General features: G+C 41.3%; 2 protein-coding genes across 2 annotated transcripts; both read left to right on the top strand.

Moving 5' to 3' along the window:
* Nucleotides 1-12906: 12906 nt before the first annotated feature.
* Nucleotides 12907-19818, top strand: SNRPB2 (small nuclear ribonucleoprotein polypeptide B2; the record flags this gene model as incomplete). Its single annotated transcript, XM_081998494.1, has 6 exons — nt 12907-12970; nt 13827-13999; nt 16208-16348; nt 17506-17559; nt 18871-18959; nt 19509-19818. The coding sequence occupies 6 exons, from the start codon at nt 12907-12909 to the stop codon at nt 19666-19668; spliced, it is 681 nt and encodes a 226-aa protein (XP_081854620.1). The 3' UTR covers nt 19669-19818.
* A 3313-nt stretch (nt 19819-23131) lies between these two features.
* On the top strand, nt 23132-27567 carry OTOR (otoraplin; the record flags this gene model as incomplete). The annotated part of the gene is made up of 4 exons (XM_081998382.1): nt 23132-23255; nt 23732-23871; nt 24450-24560; nt 27544-27567. The coding sequence occupies 4 exons, from the start codon at nt 23132-23134 to the stop codon at nt 27565-27567; spliced, it is 399 nt and encodes a 132-aa protein (XP_081854508.1).
* Nucleotides 27568-27904: the final 337 nt, after the last annotated feature.

Genomic DNA, 27904 nt, shown 5'->3' with positions numbered 1-27904 from the left:
TCTGTCAACACTGGACGAGCTTCTCAAGATTGCTAAAAAGAAATGTCATATCACGGTACCAAATTTCCAAAGCGATGGTACAAAACAGCTTCTCCACGTGACCCCAGAGCAGCGCTCGGGAGTTCTGCATCACTTTTCGTTGTGGGAAGTTTTTAGTATTATGACAAATCTAAACATTTCTCAAGAAGTGCTATTTGAATAATTAAAAACAAGATACAGGTTTGCTGTTTTCAGGATGACTGCAGTTGGAAGACATATAAATGGCAGTCCAGCTGTTGGAAGACAAGCAAGCTTTCCACGGTGATGGGCACTATTAATGGCAAGGAGACGTGCCGCTGCTGCTGACACCTACGTCCTTATCCCCAACGTTGTTTCAGCTGAGCTATACTTTCCACTGAGCATTTATAAAGCACATATGGAGTCATTTTAGAAGAGCCATACACACGAAGATTGCTTTTCTTGAAGATTAGAACAGAAGGACTAAAAGCAGGCTTGGACTTTCATTACCATCAGCCCTCAGCCTTGCAAGAAGTCTCCTGGATGAGAGTCCAGCAGAACTCAAGGGCACTGAGATTTTCCCTGCTATTTCATGGGGCTTTTCCCCGCCTTGGAAATTCCAGCCTAATGACAAGTGATCAGTCAGAGTGAAAAATGGCTGTTGCTTTAAAAAAAAAAATTATTCTCAGCTTCTCTGAAGTCTTTGCTATAGTTCACTACATCCCTATTACATATATTTAAATGAGCTATTCTGAAGGAGTGGTAAGAACCGAAGCAGCAGAATCATAAAACTTTACAAGATTTCATTACCCTTACTAGGAACTGATGCTAATCCCTTGAAAGGCAGCAGGACAACATAGAGTGCCCCGTATGGGACAAACCTTTAAGAAAGTCTACCATTTTGTGAATGCACAAATATGAACCTTATGTCTTTCCCACTGAGTGAACACTAGAAAATATTGCATGCAAGAAACAAAAATAAAAGCCCTCAAATTTATGTAAAACCCTGACCACTACAGCCCCACCCCTGGGACTTACCAAAGGTCTTGTCTTAATTCTGCTCACAGGAAAGCCTATCTAGAAAAGCCCGGGCTTAATTTAGCAGGTTCGTTCTTTGCCTTTTGCAGTAAAAATATGAGCATCCCTCTGCTTATTAACTGATGACAACACTCGACAGTTCCTGATCCTCGCAGGGGCAAGTCACCTTAGTTATATTCTCCTTACCTATGCAGCAAACAGCACAAAGACTTCATGCATGAGTGTAATATCCCATAAAACTGTATTCTACGGGGTAGAGGAGGTTTTTCAGAGCTCTAATGTGATGCTGTTGTTGGCTTAAGCCTTTCGAATGCTCCACATTTCTACAAAACCATTAGCCAAATGACCTTCCGAAATTTCCGCCAGCCTGTGCAGGCATTTATGTTTGCAAACGATAGAGATCTCCTGTCTGCAAAGCACGGGATTAATGCCGCCACCCTGTATCCCTATCACCAAGCTGGCATCCCTATACTTTCATTACCGTTTCCTGGCAACAAAGCGCGGAGGCACTTTCATGAATGCTAACAAACCGAACTCATCCCGCCGGCAGACCTTTCCTGAGAGCCCTGCCGAAATGAATGAGTGGATCAGTGGTATCTGCTCCTGCAGTATCAGACTCAAACACAAAATCATATTTTTTTTTCTGCACGGGAAAAGCATTGTTAATGTGATTTTTATCTAAAAATCACTTCTATTTTTCTTTCTAGGCATTTATTTTTGGAGTCATACCATATTATTTCACCCTAAAACGTAACAATCCCATTTCTGTTCATTTTGCGTAGAACAAGCCTGATTTTATCAGGAGGTTTGGTTTTATCAGCTGGGCAGTTTGATGGTTGCAGTTTGTTTTTTTCCAGTTTACAGGATCAGTGTGCGGTAATGTGACAAATCCAGTACCGGGCATATAACAGATCTTTATTTTTAAAAGGAAAATAATTAGCACTTCCACGTTTAGGGAAGACAAAGAGCCTCGTCACAAGGATGTTAGGCTTTCTCCTATTTGAGTGATATTACTCTTGAGCCTTCTTAGCACTAAACTAAGGCAGAAGTAACTAGTGGCAGAAAAGCAGGAAAAGGAGATGCTTTTTGTATCACTAACTGCTGTGAATGCACAAGCAGAGAGGGTTGCTCCCTCCAAGAGCAAGTTCTCCTTGATGTTCGAGCAGGTAAGGGGGGAGAAAGGCAATGCAGGAAGAGCGACTCTCACAAGTGTTTTCACATAAATAATATTTAACCTTCTTTTCCCCTCCTCCCTGTAATTAGCCGCTGTTTTGGAGCCTCTGAACAGGGTTGGGGAAGGGGAAGGGGAAAGGGCTCCTCCCGCACTACTGCGATGCTACTCCGGGAGTCTGCATTCCACACTCCCGCCTCTCTGCTGGGCTGGGGCCTCTGCTGTCCACCAGAAGCTTTTCTCAGCTGCACCTGTCATCTGAAAAGCAACCAAATAACCAAACACACTTCTGCTGAATTAGGATTAGGACAGGTTTTGAAGTATATGTAAAGAGAAAGGAAAAGACTATTAGTCCCTGCTCTTGGTCACAGAGAACTTCCACTGGTATTTTGATACCAGAAGGCATCTCTCATTTCCATTATGTTGGGTCTATCAGATTATGCAGGCTATCAACAGCCCTCTGGCCCCAGGTGAACATCTCACTTGACCCTCACTCCTTACAACCTCCCTCCCCAGCCCTGGTGAGGTTTTAGTTAATGTTGTGCTGCTTATTTAACAAATGAACGGACCCTTACACACTGTGTCTACCTTCCCAAAGGGCTTGCTCATGCTGAAATGCTGTCAGCTTCACAGCATGTGGATACAGAGAAGATATACTGCATGGTCTTATCATCAAGAAAAAACACTTTACTGACAAAGAATCAATACTCTGGTTTGTACTGATGCTGCCAATATTATTAATACTTTAATGTCCGAAGGCAAAATTTGTTTGGCTTGAAAAAGATCTGAGTGTACCCTGGAATGTTAATTTTCTGTGCTTTTCCCTCTGGCAGCTGGCTCTGGTTTGAAGTCAGGGCAAAGAAACCTTTTGGATCATTAACATTGCTCTATGACTGTCTGCATAGCGAGTTTTTTCCCCCAACGATTGTTTTCTTGGATAAAACTGTCCAGGTAGCGAGAAAGTGAGTAATGTGTTTCAATCATGCTGAGCAGATCTAAAGGGTTAGCTGCCCCCTTTCTGTAATATATGGCTCTGACTGTGTTAGCCTAAAATGAGTTTAAGATGGATTCCCTGAAGAAATGGTTCATGGCATATAATCTGGCTGCTGAGCAGTATTTCTTGGGGTGACAGCATCCCCAGCTGACTCGCTCAAAGGCTGTGGCTGTTGAACAAAGTCAGCACGGGGACGTTACCCATGTATAAGGGGATGTCCCACAAAAAATTCACATTTTCGAAGGACTCACTGAAGAAGGGAAAGACGACCCCTGACATACAAACTGTGACACAATCCTCGGCTGCACTCATTTATACGCACACATGGTCTCAGTACATGGGGGCAAGGGGTGACGCTGTACGGCCACGATGGACTGGGGAAAGTCACACAGGGTGCAGAGTCGTGAGTGCCAAGCGCTGAGGAACAATATTCATCCTCTCCTCGTTGATAGAACCACTTAGGCTAAAGGACAGGCTACTCCCTCCCCACGGTATGGATTTATCCCTTCGAGTATCACCCAAAATTGAGATTTCAAAGTTTGCTGAGGTCCGAAAGGGCAATGCCAGTCCCAAGTCTAAGTTCACTGCTTAGCTATAAAGAGGAGGCACAGGTGCAGCATGATGAAGTCCAAATGCAACCGATTAGCTGACTCTTCCCTCAGATGTGTTTTGGATGCCAGCTCCCTCTCATAATCCCCCTTTTCAGGAGATTAGAGGCCGATTTGCCAGAGCTGAGAAGCCACAGGCTGTCCCTCGCAGGGCTGTCTGCAGGTCAGACGTTGGGGCTTGGATGGAGACTGAGGCAGAGGGAGTCTTTACTGGGAACACCCAAATCCAGTATAGGAGAACAGGATCATTATTTGATCTTAATAATATTGCATAGGTCAGACTATAGAAATTTCCTCTCTTTCACAGAAAATGTGTTTTCAACAACCAAATTTTGATTTGTCATTACTTGTGAATGGTTAACACTGCTTTATTCCTAACATAGTGTTAGGAAGGACTAAATATTCACAGTGACCAGTGGATTAGTTAAAACCTAGACCAAAAAAAGCCCAAACTCCAAAATATTTTGCAGTCAGCAAATAGAAAGAGTCTACACCTACTCTACATTGTTTAGCTGAGATTTTATATAATGTGGAAAAGGTAGCATTATATTTCTAGCACTTTATTGCAGGGTTGGGAGAGTGGAGTCTAGAAGAAGGCACTGAACGCTTACCCAACAGGCGCATCTTCGCTGACAAACTCATGTAAGCTGGCTCTGCCCCGCCGGTCCTGCCCCAGGCTCTCGGATGGAGGAGAGGTGGGGAGATTGCTTTTCTTGTCTGCTTTATGGCTGCAGATCTCCGTGCATTCTTAGATGGTTTCAATAGCAAACTGAATCAAGCAGGGCTGGAAAAAGCAGTGAAATGCTGCCATCCAAGCATCTGAGATCACCAGTGGTTTTGCAGAAGTCATCCTTCTGTGCTTTTGTCACCTTGATGTTATTGCTTCACAAGCTAGCTAAATTACTTTAGAGCAGAAACGTCTCCCTGTGCTGGAAATCACACCTTTGGCAGCAACATGCTTACCTTTGGATAGCAACCACAAGATCACATTTTCACATTTATCTGAAAAACGACTAACCTCAAAGTAATGAAGTTGTATCGGTTGAATGGGGTTCTCCAGGAGAAACTATCAGTTCACACAGAATTAAGGAGGCAGAAGGAGGAGTATGGGGCGACTTCATAGTTCCTCTGTCTTGCAAGAAAAAAACAAAATACCTTTCTTAATAAAACTTTGCAGTACTTGAAAATGTTCAAGTGTTTTATCCACCTTATGAAGAACAAAAACTTTATCTAAAAATATAATATAATTTATAAAAATATTCTTAAACAAAAGGGGTTTTGTCACTACTAGTTTTCTCTTGAAAAATTATGACCAGTTGTATGTGAAATAATTGCCTTTCAGGATGGAAACGGGAAAATTTTATTCAATTTAGGATGTTGACTGCTTAATATTGTATAGCCTTACATTGTAACTGGAAGTGCAACGGAAAGGATTGTCTTAATCCACCTGTGCACTTAATTTTAAGCCGGCAGATTCATACGTTCATATATCCAAGCACCTGTTCTCATTTCAGTCCTTGAAGGTGGGAAATTTATTCATCCGGAGGTAAGATCTCATCTCATGGAGCCGAGATTTATTTTTACATTACTGAGGACAAGATGGTGTAAATCAATGGAGTTGTTTAGAAAGCCAATGCACACAGAGCTGCTCTGTGGTGGAATTTGGATGGAGAGGAGATGGAAGCTGCATTTGATGTTGCTCTTGACCTACACTATTTGCTGATGGAAGGGTTTTTTTAAGGGGATGGCACAGGAGAACCCTAACACTTGGAAGGGACTCTACCACGCTAAGGCTAAATGAGAAATAGGCACTGAAAGGCTCTCTGACTCCCAGCATGGCTGCAAACATAAGACAGCACAATACATGCAGGCTGTTCCACAGCCAGCCAAGCCTTAGGAGCACTAAAAGGATTTATAGCCAGCTCGAGTCTACCAGATATGGTAAATTTACAGGCAACTCAAGTAGCAGAGATGGTATGATTTACCATCAGCTCCCCAGTGTCTGCTGTGACTGAGAACTAAATGATTTAAGTCAATAAATGTTTGAAGGAATGAGACAATCAAAACAACTCACGAGCTTTATTAGTATCTATACGGGGAACTGGCAGAGCTTCAACACGAGCCCAGGCAGAACTTGTTAGAGGGACTTACTACTGCTGTTTGCCCAAACTGCAGTAATTATTAACCATAAGACTAGTAATAAACAAGCTTATTTATGGCTTCATAGCTTGATTCTGGCATGGGTCTTAGCAATTTCAAGGCTGAGCTGGCTTGAAAAAGAAGTGTTTGGAAATCTAAGAGCTTCTTTATAGGATCGTACTGTTCATAGGGCCCCACACCTGATGCTGACGGTGAGCTGCCAGTAAGCACTGCAGAAACCCTCGACTGGGCAGCCCTCCCTCCTCAGGCAGGACTGGTGTAACCAACTCTCTGCTCTTGAGGTCCTTCTTTGGGGCAAATCTGTCTCTGTTTCCCCGTCAATCTGTGTTTTCAAGGGCAGGTTTGCCCTTCTATCCAGGACATACTCTATTCCCTCCCCATCTGGGAAAGGGGTTTCTTAGCTCCACAGTGGTGCCACCAGCTATTTGAGACCACCACACCCACTCACTCCCCTGGCTTCCAGCCCAGCAATGCTGCTTAAAGCAGGCTGAGCTTCCCACTCACCTCTTTGCCATGGTTCGCCAGGGAAATGTTGCAAGAACTGCACGTAAAACTGTTTTGTATTGATGCGGGTGAAGATGTTCACAATGGGGGACTGGCAGTTCATGATATTTAAAAAGAAAAAGTGATGGAAACAACCAGGCAATTTTATACAACTAAGCAGACAAGTCTTGATTTCATTATACTACAATGTATCACATATATTAGGATTCAAAAATTCTGAATTTCAAATGCTCGATATAAGTCACATCACTTACGCTACATTAGTACGCTGATTCCAGTAAAACTAAAAAAATAATCCAGACTGAAAGAAAAAGGGAAGGAATGCAGGTATTTTTGCACAATACTAAATCAAACCAGTGCCCTGCTACTCTTCCCAGCAAAGAGTTGTAGTGTAGACAGATGGCACTGCCACCAATTAATACAAATAAAAGGCCAACCCCAGCACCCTTAACTAATTTGGAACCATCTGTATGAAATTAAAAGCACTACCCACTTTTCATCATTTTCAGTGTATTAGCACACCCAAACTAATTGTGAATCACCGTGATGATAAATATAGCAAATATTCTGTGCCTGGGAAGATCATGGAACAGATCCTCCTAGAAGCTATGCTAAGGCACATAGAGGACAGGGAGGTGATTTGGGACAGCCAGCATGGCTTCACCAAGGGCAAGTCCTGCCTGACCAACCTAGTGGCCTTCTATGATGGAGTGACTACATCAGTGGACAAGGGAAGAGCTACCAATGTCGTCTATCTGGACTTCTCTAAGGCCTTTGACACAGTCCCCCACAACATTCTTCTCTCTAAACTGGACAGATATCCAGAGGGTAGTGGTCAATGGCTCAACGTCCAGATGGAGATCAGTGATGAGCGGTGTTCCTCAGGGGTCCGTATTGGAACCAGTACTCTTTAATATCTTCACCAGTTACATAGACAGTGGGATCGAGTGCTCCCTTAGTAAGTTTGCAGATGACACCAAGCTGAGTGGTGCAGCTGACAAGCCTGACGGACGGGATGCCATCCAGAGGGACCTGGACAAGCTCGAGGAATGGGCCCGTGTGAACCTCATGAGGTTCAACAAGGCCAAGTGCAGGGTCCTGCATTGGGGTCAAGGCAACCCACAGTATCAATACAGGTTGGGGGATGAAGGGACCGTGAGCAGCCCTGCTGAGAAGGACTTGAGGGTACTGGTGAATGAAAAGCTGGAAATGAGACAGCAATGAGCACTCATAGCCCAGAAGGCCAGTTGTATCCTGGGCCACATCCACAGCGGTGTGGCCGAGGGAGGCGATTCTGCCCTCCTACTCCACTCTGATGAGACCCCACTCGGCGTCCTGTGTCCAGCTCTGGAGTCTTCAGCACAGGAAGGACATGGACCTACTGGAGCACATCCAGAGGAGAGCCACCAAAATGCCCAGAGGGATGGAGTACCTCTCCTGTGAGGACAGGCTGAGAGAGTTGGGGTTGTTCAGCCTGGAGAAGAGAAGGCTCCAGGGAGACCTTACTGCAGCCTTCCAGTACTTAAAGGTGGCCTGTAAGAAAGATGGAGACAGACTTTTTAGCAGGGCCTATTGTGATAGGACAAGGGGTAATGGATTTAAACTAATATAAGGAAGACATTTTTCACAATGAGGGTGGTGAAACCCTGGCACAGGTTGCCCAGAGAGGCAGTAGATGCCCCATCCCTGGAAACATTCCAGGTCAGGTTGGACAGGCCTCTGAGCAATGTGATCTATCTGAAGATGTCGCTGCTTACTGCAGGGGGGTTGGACTAGATGACCTTTAAAGGTCCCTTCCAACCCAAATGATTCTATGATTCTATGAGTAGTTCTCTGATAAGGGCAGTGTTCAGCATGCTGCAGTTTCAGATGATCTTTTGCCCCAGGAGATTGAAGTAGCAGCGTAAGGTAAGAGATGCAAGGCCCCAAGAGTGTCAGCGACAGCAACTGGTCTGAGAGGGAACAGGAAAGGCCAGTTGAGAAGTAGAGTATGACCACAGGGGAAACTGAACTAGGGCGTCTGCTAAGGGTTTGGCATGTTCTCTGGCACGCAGACCCTTCCCTTCTGGGGCTTGGGGTGGGTTTTTTGGGGGGCAGGGAGGTAGTCTGTTACTGGCTTCCAAAAGCCTTGATATTAATTGAAACTTTTAGGTATTAATAGAGCAGCGATAGCTGTTGTCATCTGGTGAGCCCTAAAATTGAAGAAACCCAGCTGGGATGGGAAAGGGAGTAATTCGCTAGAGCGAATTACTGAACTCAGATGGCTTCTATTGAACAAGTTCGTTGTGTAACCTGTGGAGTCTCCCTCCAAGTTCTACTGATTTTTTAATTGTTATTTTTTTTCCTAGCATGCTTGATAAAACACAAAGATGAAATATACTCATTTCACAGTTTACGCTGGATATAACTAAATAACTATGAATGTCAAGTATCTAAAATTTAATTCTGGTTCACTTAACAATAGTAAATTTATTTTGTTTTAAACAACACAACTGTTTTCTGTTGCCATAAACTAGAAGTGCATCCAAAGAAAATAAAGTGCTGTGCTGTTTTTTCCTGTGGACTTGATATGGGAGAAAGGCGACTTGGTCAAGAGAATAAGCAAACAGTTGTATTAATCATGTGAGAATGATTTTCCTCTGAAACAGCAGTAATAAATAATTGGTTGTGATGGTGTACCCTTCGCTTGGTTGGTGAAGGTCCCTTGACTAAATTACATCGTCTACCTGAAAGGTCTGTCAGGCAGTGTGTTTAATAATTAAAAGTATAAGCTGCCAATAATATATGTCAGATGAATGTGTGGAGGGTCTTGTCTTTTAGATCAAGCAGTAACACATTCAAGCATCTTTTTAGTGATTATGAAACAGCCTTATTAAAGGAACTGCAGTACATTTTTTCCCCTTCCACATGTTTTTGTTTGCCTCTCTCCCTACCACTGCATGTTTTATTGTCCCTCAAAAGGGGTCAGCTGAGTCCTCTTCCTGAGTGGTTACAGTTAATTCAAATGATGCTTTTCCAAGTGCTTTGCCATGCATTTGTCAATACTAAATTTCTCTTGCCATTGCATTGTCCATTCACTTTGCTTTGTTAGTTTGCAAAGATCATGTATCCTGAGCCTGCGAACAATAATCTGTAAATCACTGCAGCCTCCTCAGCTCCTTCTGGCAATTTACACTGGCGGATGGCTGTCAAATACAACTGCCCAGCAACCGCTGATTTATAGGACACAATTCCTTCTTTTTTGCACCTTCCAACTGAATATAGATCCCTAAGTAGTTCGCCCTTCAAAGAACCTCTTCCGTCTTAAATGTGAGGTTTCGCATACTTTGACTTTGCAAGTGCTCACAGAACCAGTTTGTACTTGCTAGGGTTACCTCCTTATTTCCTCTCATTTTGGTCACTGCCATTGTCCACGTTCCAAGGTTTAGTGATGCATTATCATACTCCTTGACACAGCAGAAGACATCAGTCAAAGGCTAAAACCAAAATACTGAAGACCAATCCAGCCATATCACAAAGCATTCACAGTCCTGTTTCTTTCTAGCATGTGATTTTCATGACACACAGGTGAGATGAAAATATTTCTATACTGAGAAATTAGAGTAACTTCACTTACTCCACAATCTTTGCACAGGAACACCTGTGAAAAGTGTGAAGCATCATTATGTGCATGTGGACCCAATCAAAGCTGTGAGGATTGCGTGATGTTGTGAAGCTTACACTATACACAGCTCTTGGTTATTGTTCTGTTTTACTTCAGAGAATTGCATTGAATTTAGAAAAGAAAGACAAAGGGGAAAAAAAAAATTTATTACAGGTTTCATAACAAAAAACAGCAGTAATAATGAAATGCTAGGTTTCCTTGACCTTGAGCAAAGGGCAGGAAGGGGGAAGAGCAGTAGCTACAAAGATATTTTCAAGAACCTTGTGCTCTTCGTTTTGTTTCTCCAAAGCTATTTGACAATCTCTGACAAAGCAGCTACCTGTTCAAGCTGGAAGCATGTTTCCAGCCCGATATATTGGTGATGAATTATAATTGCTTGCCAAATTGCTACAGGCATTCTTGCTAAGAAACTTGAAATAATTTTTACAATACCTTAAGCTTTCAGGGAGTTTTAAACAACTGTTTTAGTGAATATAAGAGCACTACACCTCTCTGTTTGAGGATTAAGAAAACAGAGGTAATCCAAATAAACCTTGGGGAAGAGAGGGGGAAGCCAGCCTGAGGAATGAATGTCACTTCCATTGAACTGGCAGGCAGACTGAAACCCCACCCGAGGAGCAGGAAGGATACAGCTTTTCTGCTTTATTGCATTCAAGTTCTGGAAGAATAAATCAGCTGAGCTTAAAGTGACTCTGAGTAAGTGCAAGTGCGGCATGCTGTGCTGGAAGAATCACAGAAGCCGTGAATTCTTCCTTACTTTCTGTCAGGTTGAGTTTGTTTGTTTGTTTGTTTTCTTTAGAGTGTCTTCTCTATGAACAGTTGAAGGACTTTATTTTAAAAATCATTTATAATATGTCAATTTTGTTGATTCTATGAGACAAATTCCCTTGTGTTGACTTGATAACAAATAAGTGGTTTTGAACATTGTTACTAAATTATTAAATGACATGGACTACACTGCTGATCAACACATAAAATAGCACAGTCAGCCTTTCTAAAAAATAGTGGTTTAAGGTATTGTCCATGCTTGAATTTCAAAGCTATACTTTATCTTAACAACTACTTCTAAGACAATAAACAAAGAAAAATAAATAGGACCCTAAAAATTGACTGGAACTGATGCTTATCATGTTTTTAATGTGACAAATGCCATGAACTGAAGAACACACTGTTCTCTTTCACCATCTCAATCAACAGCTGCTTTTTTTTTTTTCTTCTATATGCAACTCACTTCAATCCATGTTGATCTTCATAGGCTTCCTAAATACCAGATTTTCTTTTTAGTCAAGCAAATTCTAGAATCTGATAGTAATGTTGTTTTTTCCCTGAAACAGAACTGAACCAAGAACTCTCTACCTAACATGCCTGCCTCTTTACAAAGAGATGGCCTGTACAAACATAATTTAAAGAAAGAACTACCTTATTGATTATATTCCCCCCCCCAAGAACTTATTTTTGATATGTAACCAGGTTAAACCTTTGCAACTTAAAATTGTTTCTGAAAAAGCCTGCATTATTCATAGAAATAAAGGTATGCAGCCTGCAAAATTATTCCAAAAATTCAAGGGCTGCAACCTCAATCTCTGCTCTGTTTATCTATCCTGAGCTACCACTACCGTAGGGATTTTCAAAGTACCTTCAAGAAATTACATGCTCAGATACATTGCCTTTTCAATATCAAAATTAAAAACAAACGTTAGCTAATGAATGTCTGCAGGCACTTTTAAGTTGCTGTTTCCCTTTGTTATCCACAAGTTGCTGTGTCAAGTGTTAGTTGTGAAGAGACAAAAATCACAGCCAGCTTCGCTCATTGCTCTATCAGCACAGAGCACAAGTACAACCTGGGGCAGGAATCGCCATTTCACCCCGTTTCAAGCCTCACTGTGATTTCCGACTACGACCCTCTCTCACCCTGGGGCTGATCCAAAGACAGACCGCTTTCCCCGAGGTGTTTCATGAGGACTTTAGCAGACCGCAGAACGGGCACGACACCGCTCCAGCTGGGGCAGAGACGGCCAGCGGGACCGGCTGGGGCAGCAGGCGCTCCGGGCTTTGAGGCAGCCGCTGGAGCAGGCCTGCCTGCAGGCTGCCTTGCCTCCGAGGTGGGGGCCGGGAACAAATAACGGGTATCGTTTGCTAAGCCGCATTACTTAAATCGAGCTACTTGTCGAACGGCTTTATGACCCGTTTTCCCTTTTATATCGCTGCCTTCAGGGTGTGAACACGCTCTTCCAGCACCAGCGCTGCTGGCGCAGCCCAACCAACATGGCACCAGCAGAACAACCCCTGAGCACAGCGGCCGTTGGCACTGCGCAGGCGCCACTCGGCATCGACGCGCCGGCGCTCGGCACATCAATTATTGGGGGAGCGGCTCCGCTGCCTGCGCCGCGTCTCCGCGCGTGCGCGGTGCGGGAGCGGTCAGCCGCCATCTCGGCGGGAGGAGGTGAGCCGGATGGCGTAGGGCCGGGGCCCCGGCGGGAGGAGGGATGGCGGAGTGGCCCGGGAAAGCACGTCTTGCCGCTCTTGGGACCCGCCCGCGCCGAGAGAGTAGGAGCGGGGGGTTGCGTGCGGCATGTGGGAGGGCGAGCAGCCCTCCGCGGCACGTCCCAGGTCCCGCGGGGCGGGGAGCGGCGCACGTTGTGCCGCCGGGGGCTGGGGTGTTACCGGCGCTGGCAGCTTCCCTCCCCGGGGGCTCGGACATCGCCTCGGCCGCCGCTAACGGCTCCCGCGTGTGCTCTGCCCGCAGGCAGGTCAGCAGCCGCCGCAGAGGATGGACATCAGGCCGAACCACACCATCTACATCAACAACATCAACGACAAGATTAAGAAAGAAGGTATCGGTGTTTGTGGCTCGCCTTCGGAAAGCGGACGTTGGCACTTGGGGCTGGCTTCCACGCCTGGCCATGCGCTTGTCGCAGATCCAGCTGCTGCTGTTTTGGCAGTGCCACGGCTTCGGGGGCTCCCTGCAGTGCCGTACGGGTGGTGATCCTGCTCCGAGAGCTCTCAGCAACCGGCTGCTCGTAACGAAGAAGCAGCTAAATTATTTAGTTTGATTGGATAAGATTAAGGTTTCATTTGGCAGGTAGTCAGGTGATTTTAAATAAGGAAAATAAATCTATTGCAGTTGTAAGGTACAGTGTGGTCATACAAAAACATTCTAATCTAGAATACGAAAACATATTTCATGTGTGTGGGAGAATTGATTGAACAGTTACAAACAAATTTTCCAAATTTAATTAGCCTTTAAGTAGTTACTATTTTGCTGTGTTCTTATTTCATGTCGTATCTCTTTACTGTTGTGTGTTAGAGTATTGATTTTCTGATCAGTCTTTGGCTGTCATACATCATAGTTGAATGTGTTGAGACTGTGTGTATATATGTATGTATATGAAAAAACGTATATACATACCCTTGTGTAATTTTTACTGTTGTAAAATGGTAGAATGGATAGCAGTACAACTTTTTCACTAGCTGAATACTTGAAGTGTGAAACCAAGCATTATACACCAACTTGCATAAAACTGGGCGAATAAACATGTACGCATACAACAGTTTTGACTAAATTCGTGTAACGTTTCATGGTGTGGGCTAAAACTGGCAAAAAATACTGTCCCTGAAGGACAGAAAACTGTAGAAGTGGATGTTTGTATGTAACCTGTTATAATCTCTTTTTTTTGGTATTGTCAACAGAACTGAAAAGGTCCCTGTATGCGTTATTCTCGCAGTTTGGTCATGTGGTTGACATTGTGGCTTTAAAGACTATGAAGATGAGAGGACAAGCTTTTGTTATATTTAAAGAACTTGGATCATCTACCAATGCTTTGAGACAACTACAAGGCTTTCCGTTTTACGGGAAACCAATGGTAAGTCATTTTGTTAGCTTTTTAAATTAAAAAAAATGCCATGGTACAATACAGTGTTTTGTACTTGCCCCTTGTGACTTAACTGTCTTGTAATTTTGCTATTATTCAGTCAAGTCACATCCTGATGAATATATGTATTTATGCAAGCCAGAGGGGTGCCAGAGAGAGTGTAGTTAAAACACACACAGAGGTTGAACTTAGCATTTAGGTTTCCTAAGTGATGGCTTTATGTTTTTCTATGCTGGATTAAAGTTTTTAAGTTCTTAAACACTTCCATTTTACTCACGATGTCTTCTGTTAAACCGATTAAATTCATTTGGTAATGTTATTGAAACTGGGTGCTTTCAGCTAACTTATCTAGAGTAACCTTAATTACTATTATATTTGTAATAAATACGTATGATGCTTCATTTTTCAGGTAGCATTGAGTAGGGTGAAGATCTCTCTAGTTTTACTTTCCAGAATTCAACAGATGTGACTAGTGATTTATTTTTTGGATAGATTACTAGTTCTGCTTGCGCATGCACTAGATCACCTAAACCAAATAACTGCATTTCAGTATAACTTCAGTGGAGCAAATATACTGCTGGTTGATAGAACGTGATTTAATAATTTACTTGATAATGTGCAGAATAGCACAACAATTGACAGATCGTTGCCTGCTTGGATAATTAGACGTATCTTAATTCTGCAACTATTTGTGAGGCGTAAGGATACATGCAGATGGCCCACTTGACTTCAGTGATGGATGCTGTCATGGTTTAACCCCAGCTAGCAACTAAGCCCCACACAGCTGCTCGCTCACTCTCCCCTGGTGGGATGGGGGAGAGAATCCAGAAGAACAAAAGTGAGAAAACTCATGGGTTGAGATAAAGATGGTTTAATAGGTAAAGCAAAAGCTGCATATGCAAGCAAAGCAAAACAAGGAATTAATTCACTGCTTCCCATCGGCCGGTAGGTGTTCAGCCATCTCCAGGAAAATAATCTCTTTGGTCAGCTGGGGTCAGCTGTTCTGGCTGTGTCCCTTCCCAGCTTCTTGTGCACTCCCAGCCTGCTCGCTGGTGGGGTGAGGTGAGAGGCAGAAAAGGCCTTGACTCTGCTTAAGCACTACTCAGGAATATCTAAAACATCCCTGAATTATCAACACTCTCCAGCACAAACCCAAAACGTAGTCCTGTACTAGCTAGTATGAAGACAATAACTGTATGCCAGCCAAAACCAGTAAAGATGGATATATTAATTCTGGCTTTCAGCTCATGGCTTTGAGCATTAAGGAGAGCACAGACAGTTGTGTTGCTGAGCCATGAGCTTTTTTCACTAACAGTTTTGATTCTCCAATGAAATCCTTAACAAGGAATTGTGCAAGCTCAGTTCTGTTGTTTACTCTTAAAGAGATTTGTGTTCACTAAAACTCAATAGGAAATAAAAAGATTAAGGCTTCATAAGCTTTCAGGTGTACTTCACTCTTTATATGTTGCCTTGCAGCATGCATACTCTAGCTAAGCACTAAATAAAAGCATTAAAAAATAATCTTCAACTGCTGTGTAATTTTGCATTGAGGTAGTGTGACAGTAAAAGCGATAGTATTGTGTGCATATACAACGTTGCACACCTGTATACTCGTAGCTGAATCTGCTTACCTCCCTGACTAGTGCATTGGGCAGCCTTTGTTGGAAAACCAGGACAGTTGTGCTGCTGACACAATTTATGCAAGCCGGTTTGGATTAAGGCAGGTACTGGCCTTTCTATTTAAGAAGTCTTGAGTTTTGCTGCACTCCATTTTTGCAGAGGTCTGAGACATCACTGTAAAATTTGAACTCCCTTTAAAATGGGTTTAAAAAACTCTCATTTTTTTTAATAGAAGATAGTGCTAGTTTTATCAAATGCTCTGATATCACTTTGTACGTTACCTTGACAGATATTAAAAAGATGCTGTTAGATGAATAGAGTCCGATTTCAATGAGTTAAAATTAGTAATTTCCATCTTAGGGTTTTTGTGGGTTTTTTTAGAGTTCTGTAGTTGTGTTTGGAATTAATTACAAGGATTAGATATTCTGTAAGCATACCTACAGTTTATAACTATTTTTAATACAAGAAGTTCCTACAGAAAAAGTGTAAATGCACAGTAGAGCACAGTTAATAAAAGTGGTGCAAAATGTTCAGTATTATTAACTGCAAAATGTACTGCTTTTTTTCCCTTTTAAAAAGCGTATTCAGTATGCAAAAACAGACTCTGATATAATCTCTAAAATGCGTGGTACTTTTGCTGATAAGGAAAAAAGGAAGGAAAAGAAAAAGGCCAAATCTCTGGAGCAGTCAGCAAATGCAGCAAATAAAAAGGTTATCCAGGTAAGCTGATTCTCTGTTTAAAAGTGAAAAAAAAAAAAAAACAAATACAAAAGCTATTTTAAGGAGGGGGGAGGAGTAGGACTAAGTATGATCTCTGGTACTTCTCAATTTCCTAAATTGTGGTCTGTTGATACCTAGTGCTTTTGAGTACTCACTAGAAGTTGAAGGAGAGGGGACTGATTATATAGTTTTTGCTGTTCCTTTTTTTTTTTTTTCCTCCTCTTATCCTCTTACCAGATGAAAATAAAGATTTAGGGCAAATATGCAATAAACCAAAGTAGAAACTAACTTATTTTTTAGACAGGAAAAAAAGGAGGGGTGTGTGCTTATCTTTAATGCCGGATTCAAGCGCTCAACCAGCTTATCGCTTCAGTCTTTTAATGCCCTATTTGCTCTATAAGCACTGAAGAATGGTAAATGGGAACACGATAATTGATTGACAGCTAGATGAAAAGGAGTTGGCTTGGAGTGTATCTCCGCTAAGGGTTGGCCTGGCCTAAACTAATGATACTTAGTAATTTATGTGCTGAAGTATAGCAAAAAACATCAAGGCACAGAGTTTGAATACTGTGTTATTTAACTACACTTCCTGCTAAGGCAGAAATTTCTATCAAGGAGAGGTAAGAGTATTCATAGAAAGCAACATTTTCTAGGTAGAATATTTAAATTTCTCAGAATTTAGTAGAAAATTAATTGTTATATAAAAATCTCCTATGAAGAAATAATTTCTACTTAGTTATAATGGCTATGATAGCTTCAGTTGTCCTTGCTAAACTGGACTCCTCAGTGGAAACACCTGTTTTCTCCTATTAGGTATGTCCTGTCTAAGCCTTCGTTTTCAAAACTGCTTCCTTCCTGTCTATTGAACCAAATTTAATAATGTAGAGAAATAGTGATTTGCTGTATCTGCAGACTCAGCCATAGTCAGATCAGATACTACTGGCGTTTTTTCTTTGATTGCCTGGTTTTGGAGTTCGGCAAAATTTACAGGCTTTATGTTTCCCTTCGGGAAGTATCTCATAAGCAAAAAATGTTATTTGGATTGTAGCTTAAAAAAACCTTAACATACTTCATCAGTTGTACAGAAACATGGTCATGTATGCGTATATATTTCTAACAGAACACCTTTGTAAAACTATTTTGTGCTTATTTACTAGGGAGCAACACCAAATTCAGCCACTGCCCCAGGGACTGCAGCACAGAATCAGCAGGTAATGTTTGTGGGTTTTTTTGTCACTAACAGCACTGATGTTTAAAATTATTCTCTATGAATAAAAGCTTGTTACACATGGGAACTTGAGGATATATTTTACAGCTTCCTTTTTGCTCTGTGAGACGATTTGTCTAACAACTAAATCACAGTAAACAAACAAAAGAAATCCCGCACTTACTATATGTGGTTGACATGAAATGAAAAATCTGCAGTTTCTCATTATTGTACAGAATACTGCACTATTAACAAATCCTACCTGATTCTTAAATTTGGACTGTGCTTAGTATCAGTTGCGGGATTCTTGATTTTTTTTTCATTGTTAATAAATTCCCTTTAACTTATTTTGTTCTAATAGTAGAAAAGGAGAAGGAAGACTACACAGGGTGCCAGAATATCTGCGTAAAAGCTTCCTTTCAGGAGTTTGGGAGTCCTCTGCTCACTTTTTCTTTTTTCTCATAAGTGTCTTATTTTCCAGAGGATTGTGTGGAGATGTAGCAACAACTCCCTGCGCTTCACTCATCTTGTCTGCTCAGTGAAATGATTCATGTGTGTTAGAAGGGGAGGTACTAAAGAGCCAGGATTTGCAGGAGGACAAATCCTATAGAAGAGTATCTTTGCTTGCTCTGCATTTCCTTCTTGAGTACTGTCATTGAGAATTGCATACATAATCCACAGGGGAAAATGTTTTGCTCCCAGTCTGAGTTTTCTTTCAGGTATCATTTATAACAAGGCACAATATGTGTATGTCAGTTTGCATCAGAGCACAACACTGAGCATTTAGGTATTTGAACTTCAGAGGTTTATTTTCTAATGGCACTGCCTGGAATATTTCTATAAGCTGAAGGAGATTGTCCCACTGAGGCATTAACTTACTTGATACCATTATTGGGACGTTTGAAATTGTGGTATTCAGTTTCTTTATATTTCTGTGATCTCCTTGATGACTTAATGCAGATTGCAGTCTTTCAGTCCAGTGTCAGCAAACTACTCAGCCTTGTGTCTGGTATGTTGCTACAAGTTCATATTAGCAGGCAAATCTGTTAAAGACTCTAAAGCTCTAAATCTAAATAAATTAAAGCCCATTGGGTTTAATAAACTTGAATAGAGTACTGTAGTAAAACCATGTGGGTTTTGTGGGTTTCGGACACCCAAAGATATTCAGCGTTTTGATACTGCTGCTAGTCCAGCTAGCAGTGTTCTGGGCAAAACTAGGGATATGTAAGTCTTGATGCAAATAATCATGCAGACAGAAGCAGCGGAACAGATAGCTGTGTATAATCTTCTGAGCTTTGATTTTCTGTTGTTGCAGGTGCCTGATAACCCACCAAACTATATCCTTTTCCTTAATAACTTGCCTGAGGAAACGAATGAGATGATGCTGTCCATGTTATTCAATCAGTAAGTTTTGAATAGAAAGGACTCCTCCTTTCACTTTTTCTGTTACCTGTGTGCTTTTTCTTAGCTGGCAAACTGATTTTTTAGAAATAAAAGAGTTTTTTTCTGAAGGTATTTCAGTTCTTTGTCTTACTGCCAAGGTTACAGATGTCAGTTCTGATGACTTGGTGCAAATCCGGTTTTTTGGTAGCTGGTTTTGATTGTGTTCATTATCTACTATCAATCTGCACCAGATTTAAGCTGGTGGCTGTAATAGTAAAGATTTCGCAACAGCAGGAGCAGTTTTAAAACTAGCTTTAGTTACTTCTATATGTGCACAAGACTGATTAAATTTCTTCCATGTAATGATCCTTAACTGACGCATGGTTTAAGGACTGGACATGTGAAATACTTCAATTTAAAACTTTCGTTAGTAGTAACTATTATACAGTTATTTTTATACATATATTTATATATAACTATTTATAGTAGGTGCTTATGATAAGGTCTTATGGCTACTGATGAGAGATCAAACTAGGAAATATTATCTGACTCTTTCACCTCATTTTAAAGGTTTCCTGGATTCAAAGAAGTACGCTTAGTGCCTGGACGCCATGACATTGCATTTGTGGAGTTTGAAAATGAGAATCAAGCAGGAGCTGCTCGAGATGCTCTCCAAGGATTCAAGATTACTCCATCTCATGCCATGAAAATCACTTATGCGAAGAAATAACCGGATGCTCCTATAAAGGACTTCTGTGGATAGTTGTTTTATTCATATGATAATACTTTGATTAGCTAGCATGTTTGCTGTTCTCTGTAGAAAGCTTAAGACTTGTGTAAAATTGCACAATGGCCAGGACAGATATAGGACTTCCATGGATCTACCGGATAGTAAAATTTTGTGTTGAAATACTAATTTTTATAAAATAAATTCAGTTTATGTTGTTTTCAAGCCACGTTTTTCCTTGAATCTATCTCGTTATTGATCTGTTCGGCTTGCAGGGCTTATTCATTATATTGGTGTAACTATGTTTAAGGTGAGACCCATTTCTCAGAAACGAGTGCTGGAAAATTAGCATTCCTGCTCATGCTTTTTGCTCTGGAAAGACAGCTAAATGTCAGCATATTCAGAATAAATGCAATACTCAATCTTCAGCCTCATTATCAAGGGGACAGCTGCTTTTCAGGAAGAATGACTTTCTCACTTAAGAAAAACAACTTGTGCTTAGTGGGTTGGTTTTTTTCCGGGTATGGTGGAAATTGATTACAGTTTGATGGCACTGTTGTTCATCTTGGTTTTGTCTTTGTAATGATGGCTGGTAGTAGAAGCAGGTTCACAGAAGAAACAGAAGTTTATCCGTTGTTTTCTCCTCTGCTCTTCCCAGCCCTATTGCCAGTGATTTTAATAAATGGTTTATGAAGAGCTTTCTGTCTCTTTACAAAGATAATGCAGATGAGCCTGACAGTCCATTTTTAGGCAAGTTTTTCCACAGTGTGTGTCCTAATGCTTCTGGGTTTGTTGGTTTGGTTTTGGTTTCCATTTGTCAAAAACCTTTACAGGTCTGGTGTGGCATGAGATACAGTGAATGCAGTGAAGTAATCAGGCATAGTATTGTGAGTTGTAACTGTTCTAAATATTTGGGTGCAAAAATCCCTTCAAAAGCTGAAGTGTTTTGTTCAGGTGATGGAAGATCTAGAAAGATATTTTAGGTTAAGAGAATAATCAGATTTACTTAAAATATAATAATTTTTGACGAATCTTGCAGTAGCTGTTGCATGGTGTTGGCTAGGAGGATTGCAGTTGGACACTTGAAGATTAATGTTTGAGAGGAAGCGGTCGCACGGTGCTTGCCATGTTGCACCTTTCCTCAATTCTTGAACACTTCTCTGTGGGGCCACTAACTGCCCTTTCAGACAAAGAAGTGATGGGATAGAGTTAGCATCATTTCCTTTAGAAGTAGTTCAGGCAAGTAGCTGATAGTTAGGCAAGAAACTACAATGAAGAACGTTTTGCACTGTAGCTACATTGCAAGTGTTGTGAGGTTTTTTTCTGTTTCCAAAGTAATTTGGTCAATGGGGGTGGGAGGAAGGATGCTTGAGGCTGTAGCCTTTCCACTATTACCATGGCTTAGCACAGTCCCTGTGTTGTGTGGGCTCGGCTGTAGCTGCAGAGCGTTTGTTTTGCCTAGCTTGTGCTCTGAAACAATTGAAATTTGACTTAAAACTGGTCTTTGGACAAACTGCTGCACCCTCAGGGAAGTATGATTGCTTTTTACAAAATCTTGGTATACAAATTTGTAGTTCTGGCATGTCCACACAATTTCTGAGCAAGTGCTATGTTATCTGTAAGCATAAAACTAGCTACATAAATCAACTTTTTTGCACAAGATCTGAAGAATCTTTCATCTTCTGTTCCTAGAGTACATTGCAAGATGATGCCCTTTTCACAGTCATCTCAATTACTGTCCTATCTTCATATATGGGGGGTTTTTGTTCTTTTTTAGTGATACTTGCGTGTGTGGTCTCACAAGTGTTCTACTACTTGCAAGTGAAAAACATTTCAATGTGCCTGTAAGAGAGCAAAAGTGACTGTTAATCCATGGTGAACCTTATGTTTTTCCTTCTGCAGTCATAATTTTATAGGTATTATGCTGTCCCTGTGTCCCACTAGTCTTAGTCTATGTATGTGAGACTATGTCCTGGTTTCAGCTGGAATAGAGTTTATTTTCTTCACAGAAGCTTGTGTGAGGCTATGTTTTGGATTTAGGATGAGAAAATGTTGACAATGTACTGATGTTTTGGGTTGTGGCTAAGCAGTCAAGGACTGTCCAGCTTTTCATGCGGCCTGCCAGCGAGAAGGCAGGGGATACACTGAAAGCTGGGAGGCGACACAGCCGAGACAGCTGACCCAGGCTGGCCAAAGGGATATTCTATACCATATGACGTCACACTCAATACATAAAATTGGGGCGAAGAACAAGGAAGGAGTGGGGGGATCTTCGGAGTTATGGTGCCTGTCTTCCCAAGTAACTGTAAGACAGGATGGAGCCCTGCTTCCTTGGAGATGGCTGAACACCTGCTTGCTGATGGGAAGTGGTGAACAATTCCTTGTTTTTTCATGACAGTTGACAGCTTCCTCTGTTCTGCTTGTGGACTGAAAGGCTGGTACAGCCAGCAGCTCTTCATGCTTCCTTGTGAATCGGGAAGCAGTGGTTCTCTGAAGTGCTGTTTTGGGAATTTCCAAACTTGCTCTTGGTCACTTTTAAGGATTGATCCAGACCAGCCTTCTGTAGCCTGACAACTGTGATGTGAATGGCTTGCAGTGCAGTAACTCCAGTGGTTGTTCCTTTTGTGTGTACACCTATTTTAATTAAAGTACTCCCTACAGGTCTTGCCTCATGTATGCTAGGACAAGATTTTGGGAAGCTAGAGGAATTCTAGATGTCCTCTCCACGGTGTAAAGAGAACCTTTAAGTCAGCTTGTGGTACTGTATGCATCTGCAAACTCTCAACTGAGTTCAGCTATGTAAATAAAAGTGAAATGGTTGCTGTCCTGTCATAACCTGTGTGTTTTGCTCTCAACTGCGTCTCCCTGTGGAAGGGATCTTCCCTATACAAGTATGAGGTGTTTGAACTCTTAAGTTTTCAAATTGAAATTGCTGACTTGCAAAGCATTTTTTCTGAGTTTCAACTCCTTAATGTTTGTTCACATTTGCATCCATTTGTTAGGATCCAAGTAGGTCCTTTCTGTTGACCCGTAACAGGGGAATCTCTGCCACTGGGGGTTTATAGCCCAGTGAAGATTATGCTTGTCAGTGAGCATTTGTGAAAATGAAGAATTTGAGGATTTGGAAGGATGTAATTTCCTTTGCTGCTTACCAGGGTCTGACTTAATTTTGATTCTCAAACTTTGCTTGAGGTGAGATTAGGACTACAGACAAGTACAGGAAGGCTTAAAATGTTTAATACTGTTGCTGATGGAAATGTTAATGCAGAATGGCTTAAGGAGAGTATTCAGTTTCGTGAGTGGACCCTGAGGTCTTCCTCTTGCCTGCGGCTTGTCTGGTGGGGTGGAATGTCCCCCCGACCCCTTCCCATTGGCCCAGAGTATTTGTCCAGGTGTCTGCCTCTTCCATAAAAGACGGGGATTGCTGGACCTGGCGCGCATTCAGCAAGCGCCGCAGCAAAGCAAAATGACACAGTGTGTTTATTTGGTTGTTTTACTTTTGTGTCTCGGATTAATGTGTCCTTTTGTAACTGGAATATTTATGGACAAGCTTGCCAGCAAGAAGCTGTGTGCTGATGATGACTGTGTCTGTAAGTAATGTTGCTTTAATTTTGAGGACAAAATAGTCTCAAAAATGACTGTGGAGTTTGGATGCGGTTAGTGCAAGGGAAAACTACTCTGCTTATTTAGCTCTGTCGTATTTGTATTGGCTTATCAACTTTAAAAGCAGAGTGGGAGGGTTTATGTGGAACGTCACATGCAGTTTTACTGCAAAAAGGGTTTTGTAATGGACATTTTTTACTCAAGTGAAAGGTAAATGTAGAGAGAAGGATCATAACTTCCACTATGATGAGATGGCACACTCTTAAGCTATTCCTTTGCTTACTGGAGAATAGAAAAATAAGCAGAACAAATTCTTGAAGACTTTTATTAATTTCAGGATAATCTACTTTTATCTGTAGAAATAGTTCTACATGTGTGCATACAAGCATACACATACTTACATTTCTCTCTCTGAAAGTATATATGTATTTAAATTCATCCACCTCATTCTTTTTTTTTCTAGACACCATTTCCCTTGCCAGAGCAGAAGAGGATTATAATGCTCCAGACTGCAGATTCATTAATATTAAAAAAGGGCAGTTGATTTATGTTTACTCAAAACTAGTGAAAGAAAAAGACTCTGGAGAATTCTGGGCTGGAAGTGTAAGAGGAGATTCCTGTGTATATGAGCAAACCAGAAGTAGATTAACACGTATTTCTGTCAAGAAATGGATGCTAATATTGAGCTATTGTGGGTTCTAAAGCAGCAACTTAGTTTTCCAAGTGAATGTTTAAACTTAAACTAATTGAGGAGTCTTAAAGGGTTTCATTTTTTTTTAGGAAATACCTTCAATAACGATATGGTAACTATGACCTGAACTTTAACAGAAGGGCTCAACAGTTCTTTTCTGTGGCTGTTTGATGAAAGTGTGGAGGAGAAAGCTTTTAACACAGTTGATCATAAAAGTCTTAAATTTAAGGGAAGCAAAGCTAAATATTAGCTGCATTTATAAAAAAATTCCAGATAAACTGTCGGTGGTATTAACTTACTCCAAAAAAATGTATGCCTGTATCAGAACTTTTGTTAATGGTTCGTTTCATGTGCAAGCTAATTGGAACCTAGGAAATCTGAAACCAGAGAAGAAACACTATTAGTAACTGCTTTTGACTGAATTATGAACTAGCTCAAATCAGATGAGGACTGTTTTAAGGTACCTAATTATACATCTCCTTGCTTGAAGGTTTATGGAGAACAGTATGAAGACCATATGGGGACAGTTGGTTATTTCCCTAGCAGTTTAGTCTCAGAACAACATGTCTATCAAGAAGCAAATAAGACTGTTCCTACAACGGTAAGGAATTTGCAAAAGCCCAGCTGGCTACATAATTATACTTGGCTGTGTAATGCTAATTTGCTGTAAAACCAAATCATAATTGTGGCAGTTGATTGTAGCATATCACAGATGCTTAGGGATCCAATCTTTGGGCCTTTATACAGGCCAATAGCCTCAATAAATTCCTAACATACGCTCTGATATTGCAGACATTACCAATGCTGCGTTAAGGGATTGATCCTATTAGAGTTCCTATTGATTTGAGTAGTATTCCTTCAAGGCCATGTAAATTTTACCCAAACCATTTGCAATACACAGCAAGAAGCTTTCTTTTTTTAGAGTCTGGCTGTTGTGCCACGTACTTCAGTAACGCATGCAAGCACACTTCCTATTAATTGCGTGTGTATATATATGGATGTTGTCATTGAAAACTTCTGATTTACCCTCTTCTTTTTATGAGAAAGCAAGCATGCTTTTGAAGTTGTTGGTACATCTATCAAAAAGCTGATTTAAAACACAACTGGAAACACATTAGTGGTCTATAAGTAGGCAGGATGTATTTTGGAAGAGTGATCGTTCTTGATGACATACAGTAGTGTCTCATACACCAGACAACTTTTAACTTTACTGAAGATTTGAAACACTTCACAGACAAGTGGAAGAGGAGGCTCCTTTCTGAGAGGTTGGTATGATTTGGCTTAGAACTGACACCTACTGGTAGCTTATTTCTATGCTTAAAACAAATTGAGTGGTATGTTTCCAGTAATTACCTTCATCAATATAGAGTATTTAGCTATATGTCATTTTGAAGTGTACAGCAAAATGCAAGTTAGTGCTTCAGTCTTGAAATTGTATATGGAGTTTTTAATCCCAGGTCCAGATTATTAGATGGGTTTCGTTAACACAGAGGAAATAAAGGAAAGGAATAATTTTGTTTCATGTTAATAGTTGCTAGGATTTGTGTTATAATGTGTCAGACAAGCTTTATTTGAGGAAATGCAGAACTCGGATAAGTGATTTCTTTTCTTGACACTACATTAGGTTATTCTGAATTTAGCATTGAAGCATTGCAGCAAATAATTAGTCACAGAAAATGAAAGAACACCTAAAATATGTTTTCAAGCTCTTGTCTCAACAATATGACTGCCAGTCTGCTGCATGGCAAGCTGAACTGGAAGCAGAGGTAGGTTGAAGCAAGACCTTAGCCTGCTGGCTGACTCAGGGTCCAGAACAGGCTGTTGCCAGGCTGCAATGTGGAACTTTAACTGGAAAGTAATTTTCTTTTGCAAAACTAGCAACTTTCACAGTTGTTTCACCCTTACTTCACATTCTCTCTATGGAGGAATGCAATGAAAAAAAAGGGCGATACACATTTTCTTCTCCTTGTTCTACTGCTCTCAGTCATACATTGCAAACATGACCTTAAGAATCTGACTCTCTCAAAGTTCACATTTGAAACAGTCTACAGCCCATCTTGACCAATCTGTGTATGGGCATGCTGCTTGCTCCAGAAATAACCCTTAAAGGTGCTGTTGTCTGCAGAACTAGTGCTGCACACCACCATAGATGCCTTTAATACCACCAGCCTTCCATCTGCAAGTCAGAAGCTGGTCTGTAGTGCTCATAGCTCTGGAACCTTCCCTCAAGTGACTGGCAATGTTTTTGCCTTGCTTTCCTGGCCTTGTACCTACAAAGCCCAATACTGGTGTTATGATGGGCTCCCTTGGGAAGGGGTTGCCATTTATATTAGGGGACCTGATGATGCACAAAGCTTAATGATTAATCAGCATGCAGCACCAGCCCCTGATCAAAGCACTGGGTGGCTTTATATGAAGGAACAAATGATAGGCAACTCAATGAGGAAAAGGATTATGGTGGGGCACCTGCTGCACTGGAGAGAAGGCTGAAAGAGGACATCAGCGCCTGGGGGCCTCTGTCTCTCTGACCCTCCTTTTTTTTTTTTTTTAATTTATTTTTTTCCCCCACAAAGTAACTTTCACTGTTGGAGTCAATGTACCCCATTAGCTACAGACCCTGCTAATAAACATTTTTCCCTGTGAACTTCTCTCAGCATCCTTTTGCGCAGCACTGGGTAAATCCGTGCCTGTTGGTTGCTGTTTGAGCAATACATCTTAGATTCCTCCTCCCTGCGCGCCCCTCCTCCCCCCCCCCCCCCCCCCCCGCGCTGCTACTTCTGAACCATTGAATCACACTGAATACAATAGACTCAACACAATAGACTGTGTGTACTACAAAGCAGTGTTGGATTGCCTGCCTTCCCTCGATCACTTAAAATTGGTCATTTGCTGGCTAAGATAAGAGTACTTTCATTACCAGTAAGCATCTGTTCCAAAACAGCTCCCTGTCTTCTGCTTCCAATGGACTGCTATATGTGATATGCTGGTCAAATGTAAATGTTGTACAGTTTGAGCAGCATACTGTGATAATTCCCTGCAGCAGAATTGAGATTGACATAGCCATATAAGATAATAACAGCAAGTTAGATGAAAACAATATGCTGTGGAAGTCTATCCCATGCTGGAAGTTTTCAAGCAAAATACTGGCATTTATTTTCTAGTCCAATTTCTCCATAGCAAGTGTATTGCATAGCCTCAGTCTATTTAAGGCATCCTTTTCACGTGTGATTAGGAACTGTTTAAGGATAAAAGGTTACATATTACATTTACTAATAAATCTGGGTATGGATGTGGGAATACAAAACAAAAAAGGGGGATAAAGGAATCATTTGAAATGGAGAGAGAAGGTGGTATTGCCTAATTAATTTTAAAAATTTATGGCAGGAACAAATCATCCCAGCTATGCAGAAGGAGTCAAAAGACCTTTTTCTTTTCCAGAGTACTTTGAATATATTATGGTGTACTTTGAGCATATTATAGCGTATTCTGTGTTTGCATCTACTCATGTACCTTTGGGGGGTGATAAAGGAACATTAATCCTTCACTAATCTCAAAACATCTTTCCTTTTACCTCTCTTTTTCAGGACATTGATTTCTTCTGTGAATAGTACTGAAAGTGGTCAGGTAATCTCTCGGCTGCTGCCAGGGAAAGCTGACAGGAGGAAACCTGGACACCCTCCCTGAACACACAGCCCTTCCTCTAATAGATGTTTGTGAAACAAGTAATCCTTCTTCAAAACAAGAAAGTTTTCACTTAAAGGGAGTGATTTGGGATGGAGATAGTCCCACACAGGATTTGTTCTTTAGAAATTTTTTACCTGCTTATACTTTGTTACTTGTTAATAAAGCTAATAGCCTTTGAATTGCTCTAAGTCTGCATGGTATAAATATGGTATGTAGGGGATTAAGATGTGCAATCTTGAACTGCATTTTCTTGCCATAACC

Source organism: Phaethon aethereus (genome assembly GCF_964289735.1).
Source record: "Phaethon aethereus genome assembly, chromosome: 3".
Lineage (NCBI taxonomy): Eukaryota > Metazoa > Chordata > Aves > Phaethontiformes > Phaethontidae > Phaethon > Phaethon aethereus.
This window is presented reverse-complemented; position numbering and strand designations above follow the sequence as displayed.